This window comes from Lepisosteus platostomus, chromosome 8 (genome assembly GCF_059453375.1).
Source record: "Lepisosteus platostomus isolate fLepPlt1 chromosome 8, fLepPlt1.hap1, whole genome shotgun sequence".
Lineage (NCBI taxonomy): Eukaryota > Metazoa > Chordata > Actinopteri > Semionotiformes > Lepisosteidae > Lepisosteus > Lepisosteus platostomus.
In genome coordinates, this window is record NC_142618.1 from 5601920 (window position 1) to 5623667 (window position 21748).

The following is a 21748-nucleotide window of genomic DNA, read 5'->3' on the forward strand; positions in this document are numbered from 1 at the left end:
TTAGTGATTTAATGTTCACATCCAGCAACATACTGTAAATACCTATATATTTTTAATAAGTAACCCAGTTTTGAATTTTATAGTATTGTTTGAAAATTCCATTTGCTGCTATTTGCTGATCCTCCAGCCGCTTTTAGTATCATCTACACTAATGACGAGTTTCCTTACTATACCAGAATCACAGATGTAAATTAGCATGTAAAAGAGCAGTGGTTCCAGTACAGACCCATGCAGTACCCCACTAATGACATAACCCCTGTTTGAGCACCTTTTTCCCCTTATGTGGACTCTCTGTTAACTGATACTCAATCCCTGAATTATCTAAGAGGTGTCTGACTGTGCTTGACCATGGGTTTTACTCGTCATTTTTCCGTTTGTTTACCTATCCTTTGAGGACCTGCGCTAAACATCTTGCTCTGATTTTCTCACCTGGACATCAGATTGCACTGCTGTTTCATGGTCAAAGCCCCCCCCCTCTGTCGCAGAATATGCAGTAGGCTCTGGTAGTCTGCCATCTGTCATCGTGCCTGACTGAATTCATTTCATTTGATTTTCTGTGATCAAAATCGTTCCATTACTGTTAAGCAATGCCTGCTTCACCACATTTCACAAACGATTTTTAACTAAAAGATTTCTTGGCTTTTTAAAAGTTAGGTTCATTTGTTTTGGCCAGGTTCAGTAACAGAAGTACCAGCATAGTTTCATTCTCTGTACTTACTGTGTACTGTATATAGTTCTATATAGCATATAGTATTGTATGCTATTCACACACTGTAAATTTGTCTTTAAATCCTTCTTGATGTGTGTCTTTTATTACATAAAACAGTTTCAGTTAAGACATTTTTGTATGCTGTTTTGTGATAAAACATTGGCTGAGATGAGATGTTTCTGACCAAACATATCTTCCAAAATACCCTAGAGCTGTCAAACTGAAATGGAAAGAAAAGGTATTGCCAGACATTACTCTTCCTTTAAAGTGTTTAAAAACACTAACGGAGCTTAATAGTATCCTGAGGCCACAACATTTGTTTATGAAAACCATTATTCATGGAAATTATGTAGCTGAAGCGGGACTGTGCTTCCTTGACATTTTTATTTAACCTTCAGTAATGCAAGCGCGGCGTTCGATGGAGTTTTTTGAATTTCCGTTGCTTTTCAATGGTGAATCGCAGTCATGAAATGAACTGAGAACAGTGAAGAATCTGCTGAAACACAATATCTTATGTATAAATGCCATAGTGTGCATAGAACTCCCAGTATTAAAAAATAGAACACTAAAATTGATAACTCTTAACTTTGATATCACTTTAAGTTCCCGTGAAATTAACAGTAGCCTCTCCAAAGAACGTATTGCTTCAGGAAACTTTAGTAGTGCTGGAGCAAGTTTCACTTTGCTATTACTTTCAGCAAATAGTTAACCCATTTCATCAGCCAATAAATGCAGCTTTCAAAGTTCAGCGTTGCTGCTGAAGCTGACAAAATCATTTAAGGATATGTTGAATGTCCAGAAAAAAAAAGAGATATTGTTTCTGCATAATGGCTATTTATGGGTAGAATCTTTAATGATCAGAATCAAAATCAAATTGTGAATGGTAGCTCTAATTGTGTAACAGGTGCCATTTCATGGAGTTTAATGATTTAAGGGGATTTCTCTTGTATAATAAGAGACACCCTCCGGGCTAGGTATTATCTTAAGAAACGATTCTCATTGTTGTGGTCTTGAATCAGAGAATATGAGATTTATTTATAGGTAAGCGAATGGAGATAACATGATTTAACAGCCCTAATTCAATTTGTAGTAATTGGCTTTTATCTGTTTATTGCAGTTTATTACTTTTTTAGTAGTCTTTTGTTGTGAGGTGGTGAGATCCCTCAGCTCATGCAGGAACAGTATGAACAAGAATCTCTGTGTTGTGTTTTTGTTTGTATAATTATGATTGGCATGAATACCGTCCTGGTCATTTCTGTAACAGTTATGCTTTACCAGTCTGGTCCAGTCTGCAGTGTGTGTGATGCCCTGTTGGTCTGGGGGGTGTGTCTGGTCCAGTCTGCAGTGTGTGTGATGCCCTGTTGGTCTGGGGGGTGTGTCTGGTCCAGTCTGCAGTGTGTGTGATGCCCTGTTGGTCTGGGGGGTGTGTCTGGTCCAGTCTGCAGTGTGTGTGATGCCCTGTTGGTCTGGGGGGTGTGTCTGGTCCAGTCTGCAGTGTGTGTGATGCCCTGTTGGTCCGGGGGTGTGTCTGGTCCAGTCTGCAGTGTGTGTGATGCCCTGTTGGTCCGGGGGTGTGTCTGGTCCAGTCTGCAGTGTGTGTGTGATGCCCTGTTGGTCTGGGGGGTGTGTCTGGTCCAGTCTGCAGTGTGTGTGATGCCCTGTTGGTCCGGGGGTGTGTCTGGTCCAGTCTGTGCAGTGTGTGTGATGCCCTGTTGGTCTGGGGGGTGTGTCTGGTCCAGTCTGCAGTGTGTGTGATGCCCTGTTGGTCTGGGGGGTGTGTCTGGTCCAGTCTGCAGTGTGTGTGATGCCCTGTTGATCAGGGGGTGTGTCTGGTCCAGTCTGCAGTGTGTGTGATGCCCTGTTGGTCTGGGGGGGGTGTCTGGTCCAGTCTGCAGTGTGTGTGATGCCCTGTTGGTCTGGGGGTGTGTCTGGTCCAGTCTGCAGTGTGTGTGATGCCCTGTTGGTCCGGGGGTGTGTCTGGTCCAGTCTGCAGTGTGTGTGTGATGCCCTGTTGGTCTGGGGGGTGTGTCTGGTCCAGTCTGCAGTGTGTGTGTGATGCCCTGTTGGTCTGGGGGGTGTGTCTGGTCCAGTCTGCAGTGTGTGTGATGCCCTGTTGGTCCGGGGGTGTGTCTGGTCCAGTCTGTGCAGTGTGTGTGATACCCTGTTGGTCTGGGGGGGGTGTCTGGTCCAGTCTGCAGTGTGTGTGATGCCCTGTTGGTCTGGGGGTGTGTCTGGTCCAGTCTGCAGTGTGTGTGATGCCCTGTTGATCAGGGGGCGTGTCTGGTCTAGTCTGCAGTGATGCCCTGTTCAGTTGGGGTCAGGGGTTGGGGGTGTCTGGACCAGTCTGTGCAGTGCAGTGTGTGATTGGTTGGCATGTAGATGTCTTTAGATATTTCAGTAAGACAGTTCATAAAAACCTGCACAAATTCTGTGCAACCTCTTGGCAGCAGAGCATTTAAAGCACACCTGTTCATTGTTATTATTCACAGACCACATCTCTCATGAAAATCGTTGAACGATGCAGTCATTCTTGTGTGATTTTATTGTGTGCTAAGCTGGACACTGCAGATGACCTTCTGCAGTTGGGCAGGCTCTGGTGGAGGCAATGAAGGGTGACATGGGACCTGTGCCCTGTGCCATTACGGAGGGCGGTCAGCACAGGGCTTTGCTGGGACCAATTTAAACCTGGCACAGAACTGAAATTCCTCCAGCGGGTGTTGGCCTAACCACGTACCAAGACGGCTGTGTGTCTGGAACTCAGAGCAATTGTTTACACTCAGGACCTCAGAATCGGTGCTCCCCAAACGTGTGGGCATGAATAAAATGTGTGAGACACAGACTATCTGTGGGGTTGAAACATCTGTTCTTCTCAGGAAGGAGGGCAGAGAATGGGAAAGTGTTCTTTTTGTTATGCAAAGTGCTTGGTAACGATAAAAAAATCTAAAAGGGTAGATATTTGGTTCTCTCGTAAGTAAGGATGTAATGGACCCTTTTGAAACATAAAGTGATGCTGCATAACAGTCCAGTAGTGTGAGCCCTCTTCCGTATGTAATGGTTTGCAATTTGATAAAATCTAAATCTTTATATGAATATTATCTGTTTAACTATTAACTGTGAGAAGCTGAAGTATTTAAGGGTGTTGCCGAGGTCTTGAGATTGTTGTTCGGGTGTTACAAGACTCTATCCAGTGATGGTGTTAATCAGGGTGATTTGCCACTAATGGTTGACTTTCTGCGCCAGGACTGCGGGGTGATGCACTGGTCTCAGATGGGGGAGATTGAGTTTCCAGGCAGATTGTAAGCTGTATTATTGCCAAGGGCTTCGGCACTGTGACTTCTCCCTAGTTCAGCATTTCTGGCCTTCTGCAGATTGGAATTCAAATTAAGGTGGTTTTTTTTTGCCCCTTATAGGGACATAGGAAAGGAACTTGCTGCTGGAAAAAAAATAGTCTGAAATGTCAGCATTACGCTTAAGGGCACTTTGCAAAGTAGAGGGAGTAAAATTAACCTAAAGACCTACAAAGAAGCTTCCTGAAACATTTAAAAAATGAGGTCTATTCATCCTGCAGCAGGATCTCAGAAATATACGTTGAAACTGAACATACAGCCACTATAACATTTCAGAAGCCTTCGTACTTTTTAAGCCTGTTGCTGAGCAATCCAATTTAAGAAGGAATCTATTGAACATAAGAACAGTTACAAACAACAGACAGTGGGCCATTATGCCCATAAAGCCTGTTTAATAGTTGGTGTCTAATTAATCTCATGATGTTATCCTGCTGTTTCTTGAAAGAAACCAGGATGTTGGTTTCAAGACCATGGTTGTGCAGCTTGAACTATACTCCCACATCGGCTGGGTGATGAAGTGCCTCATGTTCTCAAGCACTTAAAGGCACTCCCAGTAGTTCCTGTGCGTCCCCTCTGGTTCAGGTTTCACCGTTCATTCAGAAGAAGTGCATTGGGTTGGCGTTGTCAGTGCCCTTTAGGATTTCAAGTGTCCTCATAGCCTTCTCCGTTCAGGACTGAAGAGGATCCGTCCCCTTGGCATGTCAGTGTTAGCCCGTAAGGTTCTGTGTAACGGTAAAACGGGAGCACGATTGTACAGGAGGCAAATGTTTTGTTACCCTTCTGAAGTTCCTTGCTTGTTTGCAATTAGTGTGTCTTTAGAGTAGTACGTATAGGATATATAACAAGATTTAACTGCAGGAGAGCAAAGGAAGTAGAAGTCAGAGTAGGAAGTAAGACAATCCTGGAACAGAGTATTAGGGAGTGGACCTACATTGAGGTCATCAAGAATGTTTTAGTTAATCCTTTTTGCTGGTCCTGACAAAACATTTGAGTGAGAAATGGTATTGGAATCCTCACATTACTAAAAATTTACTTTGGTTCCATAGACATGTGATTGATTTGAGCTAAAATTGATAACAGAATTACTCTTTCAGGCTATTTGGGACCCAGGTGGTAAATGGTATTTCTGGACAGTCCTATGTGGCTTATTCTTATGTAGTATTTTTTTTATTGCTTTTTATGTGCATTAAGAATTTAGCTGAAGCAATTGTGATTTAAGAAAACAATTTTATTTATATGTTTTTATGCCTTCAATTTTCATTTTACTTCCAACAGACAGGAATAGGGGTATTATTAAGCTGTACCTCTTGTTTGTCTTAGAGAAGAGTGTTTTTTGGGGCTCTAGTGTGGGTGGTTATAGGACATTAATCCCAAGGGTGTGTCCCAGTCTTGACTCTACTCCTTCGGTGAGAGAGGGTTAATGTGTGTGCACTTGAAAGGTGAGAAAATGTACTTGACTGTGAACTCAAGTTCAAACAAGCTGCATACCTGTGAAATGTCATTCGCGTTTCACTGTGTGACAGTTTGAAAATGGTAAGAAGTTTAAAATGGCTTATAACAGTGTGAGGTAACAAGTGATTGTGTTCAGGAATCAAGCGCTGTTGTAGGTACAAAGGAAGCTGGTTTGAGTTAATTCTTACTGGTCAGACCAAAGAGATCTTGGCAGATCAGCCTCCTTTTGAACTAATGTGCACCAGATGATTGCAGCTCCATGGCACGTTTATCTCATAAAAGGCTCTTGTGGTGCAGAAAATTTTTACAAGGTGTTTAAAGTAAGACCAGGGGTCATTTGTTACACATTCCTTCTTTAATTGTAAGGCGATGGGCCTTTGCAGATGAAAACCCGATTTTTTTACTTTCAGTGTAAAAAATTATCTAGGCAGCCACTGACAAGGGAAAATTACTGCTCCTTTGTATTGTACTTTGTTTTAACAGGACCCCTTATGTGGTTATGAGCTGTTTATATCCGATATGAAAAGTCTGAGTTGGTTATCCAGTACAAGTGTGAAACATGGTGATATCCAAAAATTGTTTTAGTTTACGACCTGTTTGTGCAGAACAAGTTTATGGATAGTAAATTAAATTCTCTTTTAATCATCCCTGTTTTTCCAGACAGTATCCTATTATATATACTGTACATATACCAGCCAAGTCCAAAATAAAAAGAACACTAGTGATATTGAAACTGAAATATTCCTTAGATGGAAATTAATTACTCTGCTTACTAATGTCTGAAGGCTCTATGCTGTATCAAACATGTATGTAGTAGTAACAGGGGGAAAATAAACTGTGCATCTAGTCTCGAATAATGTTAGAATAGGGTTGGTTTTAGGGCATAATTACTTGATATTACAGTGAATGCTAAATGAAAATAAAATCAACCATATTTTACAGAAATTAATTTGGAGTTATGACTGCTGTTGCAGAAATAGTCTTTTGTTTTTGCTGATCACACACAACAAAAGAAGCATTCTAAATACTTCATGTAGTAACAGGCTTCTGAAATTGTGAAACTGGACACTTGATTTCTCAGAGAAATTACATGCAGAAAGCAAATGAGAGTTTGCACCTGTTTAAACACGCTTGTTCAGGGCAGGGGAACACCTCTGGCAATCGGATACAGTAAAGGAATTCTGTGCACAGTCGAGAATTTGTTCGGAAACCGCCCATACTGAAACTGTACTGTTGATTGTTGGCTTTCTGTGAAGTTGAATCTTGATTTTTTTTCTTGAACTTAACCAGGAGGTGGTTTTAAGTGTGAAATACTCAGCACATACTTTGGAGACAGTGAGGGGATGCACATGCAGTTACAGAGGTGACCTTGTGCTATTAAAGCTTTCCAGCACCATAACCTCACACAATTAGCTTGACCCACGCAGTGTTGCTTAATAGAACGAGGCTCAGTAGCATCAAAATTTATGATGCTGAGGGTCATTACTCTGTTGCAAGAGCTGATTACTTAAAGCATTTCTTCATTTATCTGACAGCACTTTTGATTTAAGGGGGTGTGTTTCTCTGAAAATAATTGGTGTAGAATAATTTGTGACAGAGTGCAGATGGAACAGCAGGTTTGCTTTCAGTGAAGAGTAATATTTTATTGTAGCTTGGTGGTAATGGCCCTGAGGGGGAGGCTACTGCTTGAGACCTAAGAGCGAAGCACATTATATTACGGAGTGAAGTACCAGCCTGAGCTCTTCATCTCGAAAAGCCTCTCATAGGTTATTTGTGCTACAGAATAGAATTGTCATATACATGAGGTGCATTCGATTTTTCTGTGCCTGCGTTGTCTGCTGTCTGTAGGGGATTGGGAATAATTATGTGTGGGGCAGGTTAGGGTCTCTGTCTATTGGCACTTGCTATTCCAGTCCTTTTCTGGCCACGGGCGAATGTCCCATCCTCTCAAACTTTGCGTGGTTTCCCCAAGCCATGGTTCAGATGGTGCCTTGTGGCATAAAGGCGTCTCCTTTCAGTATGTCCAGCTGATGTTGCAGCACTGATCCTATCCAGTGATAGGATCTCATGACGTCTGGATGTTGTCTCCCATTGAGCTCCCATGTGAGCTTCTGCATCGTATTATTCCACTGTCCTCACCTGCCCCTGCTCAGGTGTTGTGGCTCACTTACACTTCTCCCTCCCACTGAAACGCAACGTTTTATTTGAGCGCAGCCATTCCATAGCAGACAATATGCGTTTGTGCATGATGAGGTACCGGGAAAGTGGCAGCCCAATCCAGCATCAATTCCCGTTTGTTTTTTATTTCAGTTTTCCCAGGAATTTAACTGGGTGGTATTCCAACAGCACATATTATAACGCAGACCTACCACTGTGTATATTCTACAGTGTACTTTTACTTGTGTTTCCTAGTATGCACTGCAGTCATGGACAATTCATAGATGGAAGTATGTTCTTAGTTACTGTTAAATTGTATTTCTAAAACTGAGTAGCAGCCCAAGGAACCCAGGACAAAATTGGTCCTACCTCTGGTGTTGAAGGTTGGTAAGAAACAAAGACAGCTGTTTAATTTCATCTTCTGCCTTTGTCTCATTGTCAAATCCCCTTCAGGACTGTGGGACTTTCCCTCATGGCAGTGGCAGGGCTGAGAATACCCCTCTGTTGTTGAGGAAAGTCCCACACCTGTGTGTTCCCCTAGAGGAATGGAGACGGATTGAGTTACAAGCAGACAGTGCACATCAAAATCCTGAATAGGCCTTATACAGGGCTATATGTAGTGAACAAAACAATGGAAACGCCAGTGTAAAGTCAATTAATAGGCTGCTGGACCACCACCTGTGGCCAGTAAGGTCTGTAGACTCCACAGAAGAGAGTCTAACTGATACCTGGAATTCTGCAGGAGAGATGCAGCTCTATTCCTCAAAAAAAGCAGCTCACAGCTGCTGGATGGAAGTGGAAAATGCTCTAGAATATCCCATAAGTTCTCAGCAGGTTCAGACCTGGTGACTGACAGGATGTCATGCTCATGAAGCCACTGGGGGACCACACAATACTCCGAAAATATATTTACACATGTAAATGAATATAAAAGTACTTTCCGGGGAAGTAAGAGTTGTTTGTTGTTCGTGGTTAAAATGTGTGTTCTGAAAATAGCTCTTAATGTTGAACTACTACAGATGGAACCAATAATGTGTAGCAGAAGAAGAGCTTTCCCTACCTAGTAAAGAATGTAGATTCAGTAAGGTTTGCAAGATGACATGCAATTGAACTACCTTGATCCAGAATGGAATGCAGGTATGTGGTTTGTCTTTAAAACTCAAATAATTTAAATATAAAACAGATGCCCTTGTGGTATAGTTGTGCTCTTTAAATCTTTTTCGTCTTTCAATAAGACAAACATACTCTGCCAGTTCTACCTTTTAAGGTAATAGTGTTTTGAATGGACAGAATAAATAGTTTTGGGATGGGAAGTTATGATAAAGTGTTTTATAGGAGTTTTGAAAGATGTTGACGATGAAAGACTTTCATTATTTGACAAGCTACATCTGTTAATAATTGGGTTCCAAGGGATTACTGCATGCGGCTTTATCTTGTATTAACATTTTTAGATGGATTGATGTCGGCATGAAGGATAATGCTCAGGGCAAGGATGTGTCTTCTGTACAGACAGTGTTGTAGCCGTTTTAAAGAAAAGGTAAAACTAAAAACTAAAATTAGAAATTATTTTTTTTCGTTCAAAGTTTAACATTTAAGTGTGAAATAAAAAAAAAACGAAGTAAAAATGAGAAAGATAACGTGTGAGTGGAGACTCCTAGGCCCATCTGGCGTGTTGTGCGAATAGTTGCATAGTGATATAAGCATCTTATCTACCTTTTTCGGAGAAGCCAGGGTATCAGCTTCAACAACATGGCTGGGTAGCTTGTTCCTGAATCCAGGAGCCTTGTGTGTAACAGAGGGGCTCCTGGTTTTGTTTTTAAATGCACATCCACATACAGCAGTTTCTGCTGGTGCCATCTGGTTCGTGCCTCCGTGGATTTTGAATAAGTGAATCAGATCCCCTCTTGTCATCTCTCTTCAAGGCTATAAAGATTCAGCTCTTCCATCGTCTGAGGTTTTAAAGTCATAGACAGTATGACATTCGTTTAAGCCCAGGGTGGTATTTGGTTACTGCTTCCAGAGTCGCGGTATCTTTCATGTCACGTGGAGGCCATCGTTGTGCACCGCACGTGGAGGAGCAGGTCGAAGTTAATTCCTTGCGGGCAAGTAGAAGGGATTTCTAGTAATCGTGGGTCGTTAGCTTGGGTTTGATGAAGTCCCTGCCCTTTGTCCAGCCAGCCTGTCGCTACAGCTTTTCACTCCTGAACCCGGTGAAAAATTATGCTTCTTTTATTTTTCATTGTGGAGTTCACCTTTACTTTCGTTTGTGCCCAGTGCACACACAGCTCACAGTACTCGGAAATTGTACATTTTGAACTTCAGTGGACATCCCCAGACCTAACTTCTACACTTTCTATTAGTCTATACGTTATTTCTGCTTTTTCCCTCCCTTATTTTCAAAAGCTACTATATCTATATCTAGATCATCGTTAGAAATTGCGAAAAAAGACTGGTCCTAATACTGTACATACCCTGTGGTGCTCAAAAAACAACATCATGTCAGTTTTACCATCAAAGGATGTGTCTTACCTTGAATGCCTACTTCCTGCAATTTAAAATTTCAACTTAATTGCTCAATGAGCGACGTTATGAAAACCTGTAAATATCCCATATCATGTACTTCCTCTCTCTGCATTACTCTTGCTGCTCATTCAAAGACTTGTTCCGTGTTAATTGAGACCTAACTTTTCTAAATTCATGGTGACTGTTTTAGTTTTAAAAAAATAAAAAATAAAAAGTTTTTTTAATTGTCTTCATAACACATTCTTACACATACAGTGCTAGACATACAGTAAGGAAGTAATTACAGTAAGTAATTACAGCAATTACTTGATTCAGTTTGATTGTCATTTTTATGGATATTACCAATGATGTATTTTATAGTCAGTGGATATTAAACCTGTCTTGACAGTCGGAAAAGCTTTGTTAATGGCAAATAAATAAGATCTTGTTTTCTGAAGTACAATGTTAGAATACCATCAGTTCCTGGAGATTTATTAATCTTCTGTGACCTGAAAAATGTCTGCTTCTTTCTTCTTTCTAATACTGTTTAATATTCTAGCCTATTCACTCTTACCCACACTTAGGAGAAGTCTGTCCTGCGTTTCAAGAAGAATGTCTAAAAAACATTTGCCATCCATTATTCACTGATACTGATACCATATCTCCCCTGTTCCGTTGTAGTACTCTGAAAGACTACGTCTGTATCGTCGACAGTTTTCCTGAAATTAAAAACCATTGTTTTGAATTCTAAATGTCAAGTTTTAATAAACTGTTCTCTCAACTCTGTTTTACTTACTCTGTGTGGATGTTCTAAAAACCATGTTTTTCACAAGTGTATCTGAATATTGTAACTGCCTGCTAGACAACCAAGAGTTGTAAGGATAACTCTAAAGCATAATTAAGAAAACAGATAACCCTAAAATCATTAATTTTAGACTTGTATGATGTGATAATAGAAATTATATGTGCTTTGCCTTCTTAATTATGCACCTTCTTGGAGAAAACTAATAGCTGGACCAAAACAGAAATCTTTGTCAGAAAGTCTGTATTTACAAGGTTACTTGTTCATTTCAGTAATAAGCTGTACTGTATCTCACCCTTGTGTTGGTGCTCTAATTATAGCGAAGGGATGTTTTGTGAGAGCCATTCCAAATGCTGAGATATTAAATACCCTTGGCATTTCCTTTGCCACCGATCTGTTCAGGAAAATCAAGCTATCACTAGACCTTGCAGCAGGAACACCGAGAACCACACAAACATGACATGAAAAAGAAAAGACAGAAAATGTAATGCCAATGTTGCCAGTTCATTTTAGTTTCTTAAGGGTTTAAGGTTCACATTCATTGCTCTTTATTATTATTGTGTATTGTGTGGATGATCTTTATGCTGTTTATTTATGTTTTAGAATATGTTTACAGACTTATCCACTGTGAAATCCTTAATTATATGACTCCAAATAAGGCATTAAATTGTTATACAGTTAACACAGCTTCTTAAAGTGCATTCATCATTTCACAATTATCTAACTTATGGACTCTGGGATTTTAAGTGTCTCTTCCATTTTTCGTGCTGTTACCTAATACATGCAACATTTGATACAGTCGAAGGTTGTTTTGATTCTCTTGATCCAGGAATAAGATCCTACAGCTCTGGGTCGGGTTTCTGTTTATTCTAAGTTGAGTAAAGCAGCTGTGTGTTGCTCCACAGCCTTTGTTTTGGGGCTGCTTGTTATCTTTCTTTCTGGTTACAAGTAAACCTGTCTGAATATTTTATCACTATTCTCCTGGTACATTTTTAACTCTGTTTAGAAGTTTTCACACCTTTTGTATCTTAATCAAAGTTTTTTTTTCTTATTGTCCTAAAATGAAACCTAGGCTCTTTAAGAATTCCCCAATTTGCAATTTAAAGCTCTTCTCCATTACATGATATAGAAAGAGCCTACAGGCAAGGGTATAAAACTCATAAATCACTGGCTTCCTTTATGTTCCAAAACTTAGAACGTACAACAGCATTGACTTCTGAAAAAAAAAAATAGCCATTAGCAGTGTTTGAGCCAGTCATTCAGGTAATCAAGATCAAATTCATTACAGTCCAGCATATTGAAGTAGCGCTTAATCATTTCTGTAATTAAGCTGATATTTTTACATGGTGTGATTAACCTAATCATTAATTTTAGACTTGTATGATGTGATAATAGAAATTATATGTGATTTGCCTTCTTAATTATGCACCTTCTTGGAGAAAACTAATAGCTGGACCAAAACAGAAATCTTTCTGTGGGAAACAATTTTGTATGAATTGATTTTAAAAAAAGCCTTTTGCGGTAGAAAAGGTGTAGTTTTGCTGTTATTAATTCTGCATTTTTTTGTACTTTAAGATTCTGTTTGGTGACAAATTGAAGGGGAAAGAGGAACTCTTCATAAATTTATAGATTTTTTGTTTCCCCATTTATCTTTGCACTGTACGGATTTGGCCAAAAATGTTATTTTCGCTATATACTGTAATATATTGCTCAATATGCCCAACTAATTCTGTGTAGAGTATAAAGAGCAATTATTGAGGTTCAGGAAAAAAAATACACACCGGTGTTACATCATGTTTCTAGAACAGTTGTTTAGTAGTCGTTTACCATGCAACATTCATTTTCTATTTGCATAGACATTTTGGTGTGCTGACAAGCCTTTAATCATTTCCTGCGCACCACCCATCTGTTTCCTGCCCGCTGTGTCCAATCCAGGGTAGCCTGTCCATGAGGAGAGCGTTTGTCGCTCCCCTGCCCACGACCCGAGTGGGGTTGTTGATTGTGAGGAGCTTGCGCGATGTTTTAAAGGTCGGCAACGGTAACATATGAACGATGAAGAAACGGGGCCTTTAACTTCAAGAGATGGAGCGACGGTTCTTCTAAAATAACGCAGTGTTTTTCAGAACCCTCCCCTCCCTTCTTGTTTCTCGAAGGGCACAAACTGAAGAGGATAGAATCAATAATAGGTCCAGATGCGGCTTAGCAGGGTTCTCTCCTGCTGCTAAAGCTGTAATTCTCCAACTGTTCTAATAAGTTACCTGTTGCTGCAACGTCAATATTCAGTTACGTTGAGGGTGTGCAAGTCACTGTGTTGTGAGATTTGAGCATGTGGAGCTCATTTCAGTATAGTCCTTGAACAAGCATCCAAGTCAGCCTACTTCCCGAGTCTCCCCCAGTAAGGATTCTGTGCCAAGAAGAGGAAAAGTGCTCTCTTTGCCCATCTTGTCCCCACAGTTTTCCAACATACTGCTGGCTACAGCACAGTGGCACACCTGCACTGCACTGCAATAGGGCACCATGTATGTGTATGTGTCTTGTGTCTAGTCCCCTGCTGTTTAAAAGAAAGCCCTCATCCAGGAATGTCAGTGTTTCAATAGGAAAACATCTTATACCTGTATCATGTGGAAAGTGAGTTTGTCAGATATACTTACAGAATCTGCAGAGTTTATAGTTCAGTTTGTGATGAATGCCATGATAAATAAGGACTGACATTCTGTGAGGCTAGGCTGTCATTAAGTGTGGTAAGAATAAGATCTATGGAATGCTGTTGCAAGTGCTCTTTCGTATTTCTAAACTTCATTACTCTTTTTTGAATAGCATTATAAAATAAATCTCTTCTCCACACAGTTATGCAGTCTTAACAATAATTATTGAAGTATTATATTTTTAAGAGTGCCTCACGGGGTTCAGCCTTGCTTTCCTACATGTTCCAGAAGACCTGTCCTCTTTATCTCACACTCCTCAATTGTCATGAGGTCAAACCTTTGTACAGGTCATATTTTGCTTTAATGTTGTGGAAACTTTTTCCCTACTTTGTTTCCAAGCTAAAGTGCTATAAATCAAGCAGTTTCCTTTTAAATGGCTGAACAGTCATGTAGACCAAACTGAATCCTAAACTGACAGCACCCAGTCCTGTGCCAGTGCCTGATGTTGTTATGGTTTCTCTTAAGAAGCAAGACCATTGCCTGTAATATATGCTGGGGCGTATTTGTTTGTAATGTTTACTGCAGTCAGAAGTTAAGTAAGAAAGGAAATGGTAGGCCCTTTTAAATGAGCAACCAAAGGTTAACATTTAGTGCATTGAAATACTCAGGAAAGAGAAACTTTGCCCTCAAATGATCTGTGTTGATAACCCAGTGGCTCAGAGGAACTCTTTAACAGTGATTTTACATGCCCCATTGGCTTCTCCCATTGTATCCATGGAAATGATTTTAAAATGTATACAACAGGAACATGGTTCTGTGTAACCACATATATTTGCCCCCATGCTATAGTCTGTTAAAGGTAGTGAACTTTAAATGTTCATCACAAAGTGAAGGTTAATTCCATCCTTAAAAGTGGGACAAAAAAAACGCAAAGTTGAGACTTCTTCAAGTTTCTCTGCTGCTGAACCCTTTTCCCTGCTCTTAAACCAGCGCTCGCTGAAGCAGCTTCTACTCGAACACCGTGGAGTTTGTATGTTAATTTAATACAGTTCTTATTTCACCTGCAAGCTCAACCTTTACCGGGTTATTAACTCGATAGTGGACATTGGAGAGTTTGGAGAAGTAGTACAGGAGAACATCCTTTTTTTTAATTAGTAAAAAATGTGTAGTAATATGTAGAGTGGCTCTAAAATATGAAGTGGATAAAATACCACTCTGACACGTGTGTAGATTTTAGTGTCGTTTAATTATTGTGTGTGTTGGTTTTAGTTGAGGCCATTTTTAGTGCCACAAGAAAGTTTGAACAAGAATTTTCTCTTTGTTTTCTTTCATACAACCCATGGTCCCGAACGGATACATGTACCGGCTCCTGGCTGTCTAACTGATTTGCACTGTTAATGAGAAGATGTAGGAAAAATATTCCCAAGAACTTCTTATTACCATCTTGTAAGGAGGGATGTGAAAGGTGCAAGTATTAATCACAGTAAACTGCTTGTTCACTACAGTGTAATCAGAGGTTAAGAAGAACTGAGAAAGTCTTTACAGTATATTTGTAGCTTGGGAGTCATAAGGGGAAACCTAGGTTATATTGTAAAGAGAATGTGTTTGTGTTAAAGGTTGTCACACCTTCAGTGAGAATACCCCTTCTTTTGTTTTTCTTAGTTAAAGCTGTTACAAGGGGAAGGTGTTGTTGTTTGCTCTGGTTCTTTCTTTTTATTTGCCAAAACAGAAGCGCAGCATGTTCAACTCAGTAAGCATGAAAATATTGGGCTGTTGTTAAAGAGAAATGAGAAAGTAGGAGGATGATCTTCAGTCTTTTGATTGAGTAAAGATACAAATTAAATCTGCGATGAGCCTACAAAAGAAACAAAAGGATATAATGTTAAGAGTCCCAAATCTTGTTCACAGAATGGAAGCAGATATTGAAGCCATTGCTGAGCCATGGCATAACATTATTCTCATAAATGATGACAGTGGAGTTGTAGTTCATAACGGTATTGCATATCGAACTTGTTTTCATTTAGACTTCTGTGGGTTTCATCCCCATAAAAGAAGGAAGTGTTTTTACTTGTTTGTTACAAAAAGCCCGTTTCGGCTAAACATATCTGACAGAAAGGCAGCAACAGAGCAAAGACGTGCAGCACCCTGGATAAACAGAGAGGAAGTCTTGTAACTATTAGGTTTCTTTGAAAATATAACTGTTCCGCGACCCACGATACACATCTTGTGTTCAGATCAAATGTAGTTTTAGGAACTAATTAAGACATGTGTTTTTAATACACGAGGAGGAAAACTGCTTATAGGCAAGTTTTCTATCTTAAGATCGCAGCCTAGGTAACCTAAAAACAAGTCCAGGTAATTCAATGCCTGCTGAAACTGCTGCACTCCCTCCAAAACTGTGGTTCAAAGTCAACGTTCGAAGCAAACGGCAAGCTTTGTTTGTAGTGGGCTGGCTGCAGAAACACAGAACGGATTTGCCTCCAGTAACCTGGAGGAACGCACTTTTAACACACCGGAGAGGGAGCTACCCGAAATCTTGGTAGTCTGGGCAAGCAAGCTGCCGAAGGCCGTTCTTCTTGCGATGCCCAATGCCAACGGGTTTTTGTTTGTTTTTCTGTGTGCTGTCTTCCAGATGCACAGGGAGGTGGTGTACACGACCAGAGAGGCGCAGCACGCCATGCGTCAAACCATGGGCCCCCCGCCCCCTCATGCCATTCAGAGCCCCCTGCCGCCTCCCAGCCCCCTCTCCATGCCCCCTTCGCCCTCCAGGATCCCGTACGGGCCGCGGGCGATGGTCATGCCCGGAAGTGCCACCGTCCCCAGGGACCGGCTGGCGAGCATCCCGCCCTCCCGGTCCATCTCGCCCTGCCCAAGTGCCATCCTGGAGCGCCGGGACGTCAAGCCCGACGAAGACATGGGCAACAAGAGCGTGGCCCTGGCGCGGGGCGACGGCCTCTACGCGGACCCCTACATGCTCCACGAAGGCCGGCTGAGCATCGCTTCCTCCCACGGGGGCCACGTGGAGGTGGTCGACCACAGCATGGGCTTCCCCCGGGGCTCCATCAGGTCCACCAGCTCGTACGCCAGCTCCGCCATGACCACTGAACTGATGGAGCACCAGACCCTGTACAGGCAGAAGTCCAAGAAATACAGCGACAGCCATCTGCCCACTCTGGGCTCGAAAACCCCCCCTCCCTCCCCTCACCGAATGACTGACGTGAGATTGATGGAAATCCACCCAGCTCAGAACGCCCACGTGCCTCAGACCGTACAGCTGGAGAGGTCTTCTCCAGTCCGGCAATCTTTCAAGAAGGATGCAGGCGGCTCGGTAGCTGTGGAGACTGTAACCAAGACACGGAGCAACATGGCTTCTCCCGTCGTTCCCGATATCCCCCTGGCACATGGGGATAAACCGCTCCTGGGACACGGGGCGCCTGCATCACCCAGCGACCCTCAGACCAGGTAAGCTTGATGTCAGGCTTTCGCTTCCTGAAGAGGCCAGCGGTTCTTTCTTTAATTCTCAAGGTTGTCTTTTGTTACGCACTTACACTTCTATGTTTTTTTAATCCCCACTCAACTTCAGATTTACTGACACCCTGGGGGAACGTTACTTTATCTCTTCTGCCTGTGCTCATTCAGCTGTAAAACTTTCCCCATCTCAATAAAATGGGTTATCTCCGGGATAACCTTCAAAAGGATTTCAGATCTCCACGGTTGCCAAAATAGGCATCAAGTGCTGAAAAGCTCCTCTGCCCTCTATTTCCACATAATCTTCTTGTATATAATAGCATCATTTGTCTTTTGCAGTATGCCCTTTTGCCACTCTTTATTCAAGAGGTTGGCTTTATCATCCTTGTGTTTTTGAAAGGTTTTTTTCAGCCATGGTGCTTTATTTAACTCCAGGGCAGAACAAATATTGATAGTAAATGTTATGAAAAAGGCATCCCAGCTAGAAAATCAGAAGTTCTTTTATTGAATTGTATATCAGGTGGGGCATACAGCTGCCAAGCTCTCATGAACAGCTAAGAAAAAATTGACGCTACGTACCTCTTGGGAAAATGTAAATCTGGGTGAATTAGTTCTGAGAGCTGAAGAATAGAGGGGAAAAAGTAAAACCGACAATATTTCTACTAGAACTATCTTAACAAACTCTTTGCGTGCATAAAACCATAGCTTGTTAATGCCTGACAAGGAGTTATGCAGTTAACTACCTAAAACTAATGTAAAATCTTCATATTTACAGGTTGGTGATTGTAAATCAGAACTAAAGACAGACCGCTTGAACAGTCTGACCCCCGAATGCGTAAGACTGTAATTTGCAGAAAGTGAACTTTACATTAGCAGGTAGTTAAATAGAACAGTTTAGCCAACAAAACGATTTCTGCTGTGTTTGAATGACGAGCAGGCATGCAGTTTCAGGGGGAGGAAGGCAGTGTGCGGTGAGCTGTTCAAAGTCTCGAAGACAAGTCGCCAGCCCAGAAGGGCGTGTTCTTTAGAGTGTTTAATTCTATTTCGGTGAACGTCAGAACAAAGAAACGACTGTTGTACCCGAAGGCTTTCCGTCGCTGGTAGTTAAACCAGGTAGAAAAGAGAAAATTCTTTAAAAATCCTACGTCAGATTTTCTTGCCTATCCTTCCAAAAGGCCACTTCGTTCTTTGAAGTTTCGATAACAGGTTGCGCAGTAATGAAAGGAGGAAAGCTTCTGCCAGCATAACCATAGTTCAGTGATTCCATAAAACTGTCTTATGGATTAACTATTATGAAGTGCGGCAGCAAATTTTGTTTTGTATTAGACTGATCACCAGCTTTATATGAACTGGGGAAGTGTTTGTATTTTGATTTAAGGAAGTCATTAGGTCGGGACTTGTGTCTAGATTTTCCTGATGATTGTAGAAATGACAGTAGAAATGAAATTTAGCTCTACCTTCATTTATATTAAATTCTGCACAATTATGAGTGTCTAGTAAGGGAGGAATAGATCAGGCGTGGCTACCTGTTGATCTTAACCCATGGTGCACTTGGTGTTTTTTTTACAAGAGTTGTTATCTGTAATCGCATTTCCTGATAAATTTTCCATTGAACTTGAATCCATGCTGTCATTCAGACATGTTTTAATTTAAATACTGGAAGAAGTGAAGTGAAAACTGAGGTCTTGCATCCTAGAGACTCACTTCTTAGTGCGGAACAAGTCTGTTTAAGGAAGTGAGCTGGTTAATGTAGCGCTTGTTCTTTACATATTTTGACAATCTTATATTGCACTTGTATGCTATCTACGTTGTAGAAGATATGTATGATTTTTGTTATCAGTATTTTGTTTTATTCCCTTGTGGGAACAGTGTGCTTTAAATTTGTCCATTGTTGGTTTTGATTTTAATGCCCAGCCTGGATCAATTAATATTGCGAATTTTCATGTATTCCTGAACTCCAATAATAATAATTTCTTTTTAATTAATTCTGCAGTTAAATTAATTGTTTGTGTAATTATGATCTGTATCTTTCTGATTGCAGAATAATATTAAAAGTAATAAACCTAAAACTCACAGACTTTCAGGTCTGCTGCTCTGTACAAGCCTTAGGTCCTATCAGCTTCCATCGCTGTAAATTGAAAAAAACATAGAGATTATGGGTTTCAGTGTAGAAAATGCATATAAGTAATGAGGAATAATAATAATGAGGAAAGCAAGAAAACTGCATCGTATAATTTACAGTCTGCTTTTTCTGTGGCGAGATGCAAGTCCCCTGATATTATGTTAATGAAATTCATGAGCCTTTTCACTTCTAATTTAACAGCGGCAAAGGGGATGGTGTTTGTACCCAATACTGGCTGAGTTTAAATAGTTAGAAATGTAACTGTGAGCTTATTGGGGTTATTACTTCTAGGTTCATTATCGGCACAACAGTTTGAGTGTGATGTGTGTAATCCATCACCTTTTTCGTAACTATTAAAAGTTCTGAAGGTGGCTTCTTTCGTTTAAAACAAATTACCTTATTTGAGTTTTTAATCTAGTAAGCGTCGTAATTCAAGAAAGCTGGTCTGATTAAGATTTAAGACTTTCTCAGGTCCTTAATTGCATTATTATGAATCATGTGTTTTTTTGTATTCTTTGCATATAAAAATGTCTCTTGCATATTGTTTTTTCCGCTAAAAAAGCACAAGGAAATGTGTTGTTGTGTCCCTTTTTTCTTGATATCAGTCACTGACAGGCGTCGCTTGTGCACAATCAGCAGTCTGAGTAAATAGAACTATTGCCACACTTTAAGAGGCTAGCTGTTACAATGCAGCCATCAGGACACAAACCCTTTAATTCCCCAAACTCTTAAAAATCGACAGCAGTCTGTTGTGTGCCCGGAGCTGAGGTGGCAGACAGGGAGTGATCTCATGACTGTTGTTCATTTTGGCACATTATTGGCATAAAGCACACACTGTTCAAACAAAACCCTATCAAAGACCTTGGGGGGGGGGGAACCTAAACAATAGAACCATATCTTTGGTTTTCTTAGAGATCTTGTCCGCACCTTACAAGGGAAATTGTAATCCAATCCAGCGAAGAACATCTAGATATATGAAAATAATAATGTCCTACCATGACAGGCTAAAGACACTGAATCTTAAGTCTTGGGCACAGAAGAATACAGGGGAAAGAAAATAACAAAAGCAGCAGGGAAACACTAGTATGAGGTCACAGTTGGAAATAAAGAAGCACTTTCAAAATAGAGAACAGGAGATATTTATACACTAAGAGTTGTGAGAGTTTGGAACAGACTACCCAGCCTCAGATCTTTCCACAAGTCGGTTATCTACCAGCAAGCGAACAAACTGAATGGACTGAATGGCTCTTTCTCGTTTGTCACGTTTCACATTTTTTTTCAAATGTTTTTATTAATCGCTCAAACTCTTTTTTTATTTCAAAATCATTTATGTTGTTATATTTGGAAAAAATGGGCTATTGGTAAATAGCAGCATTTAATTTATTTTTAAAAAGGTTGTTGGCAAAAAAATGATTAGAGAATTAATTGAAATGTTTAATGTAAATGTTAAAGATCACTAATGACTTATGGAAGGTCTGTCAAAAACCTTTGAGATGTAACTCCTGCGAGCAAACTGTCCAGTTTGAATGTTCAAGAAAGCATTTTTCTTACAGTTTTCCACACATACAGTATATTTTGAATCATTTTCAGTTTTTGCACAGTAACTGTTAAATAAGTGTCTAAAAGTCTTCTTATCTTAGAAAATGTAAACAATGTTATACTTTCAAGGTTTTCTGTACTTCAAAGCCTTCTTCAGGTTGACAACAATCATAAAATATGAAGGAGTCTGGATTTCTCTCAATGATGTGTGGTTTATGATGAAAGTAGGCTGAATAAGAACCTTGCTAAGACAAATGTTTTTTAATGTCTTCCGCAGAGAGCGAATGAAGGCCATGGAGCAGCAGATCGCTAGCTTGACGGGGCTTGTTCAACACGCACTTTTTAAGGGGCCAAATACAAGTGGTGCCAAGGACCCTGTCAGGTGAGCGAGAGCCGAGCATCGTGGGAGAGATGAGGCACACCTCCCAGGGAAGAGAGACTCATAATGACACCAGATAAATTAGGTGCTTTGTATCAGCTCTGCCTACCAGAGAAAAACGTTATCTAACTGGAAGGCAACATACAGTATAGGTTGTGGAAAATATGCTCATGAAAGCGTTTTGTGTAAGTACAGCAGCAGTGCTCTTATATTTTGGAACATTTAGATGAGGGGGTTTAGGGTTCCTAAGCAGTTGAATTAAGGTATTTTTTTCAATTGCCAGGAAAAAATATTTGGTGATAAGATTCAGCTTTGCAGTGTTATGTAAATTATACTGTATACGCTTATGATGCTGAGCTTTTACATATTTCCACTCATCTTTAAAAATACATAAAGTAACAACACGTATAAACTCTGAATTTGGTTAACTTTTGAAAACTTTAAAACTAATTGGTATGTTTGTCGCTGTTTTCATACATTTATTTGTTCAGATTTCTTTTGAGTGTTTTATTTCCTGTTCTATTTTTTATTCAGATCAGTCTCTTCCTGTAGTGCTCTGTGTGCTCTGTTATGTTGGTTATCTACATGATTTATTCACATTCACTTCAAAACATGCTCATCTTTCA

At 40.5% G+C, this 21748-nt stretch overlaps 1 protein-coding gene across 15 annotated transcripts in view; it reads left to right on the forward strand.

The window, feature by feature from the left end:
- LOC148655551 (sickle tail protein homolog) overlaps positions 1-21748 on the forward strand; it is a 292353-nt gene that overhangs the window by 233044 nt on the left and 37561 nt on the right. For all 15 annotated transcript variants that reach the window (XM_088642156.1, XM_088642153.1, XM_088642158.1 and 12 more), the window contains 2 exons: positions 16247-17076; positions 21021-21125. In XM_088642156.1, the coding sequence (XP_088498282.1) occupies positions 16247-17076; positions 21021-21125 (935 nt within the window). The remainder of the gene's footprint in view (positions 1-16246; positions 17077-21020; positions 21126-21748) is intronic.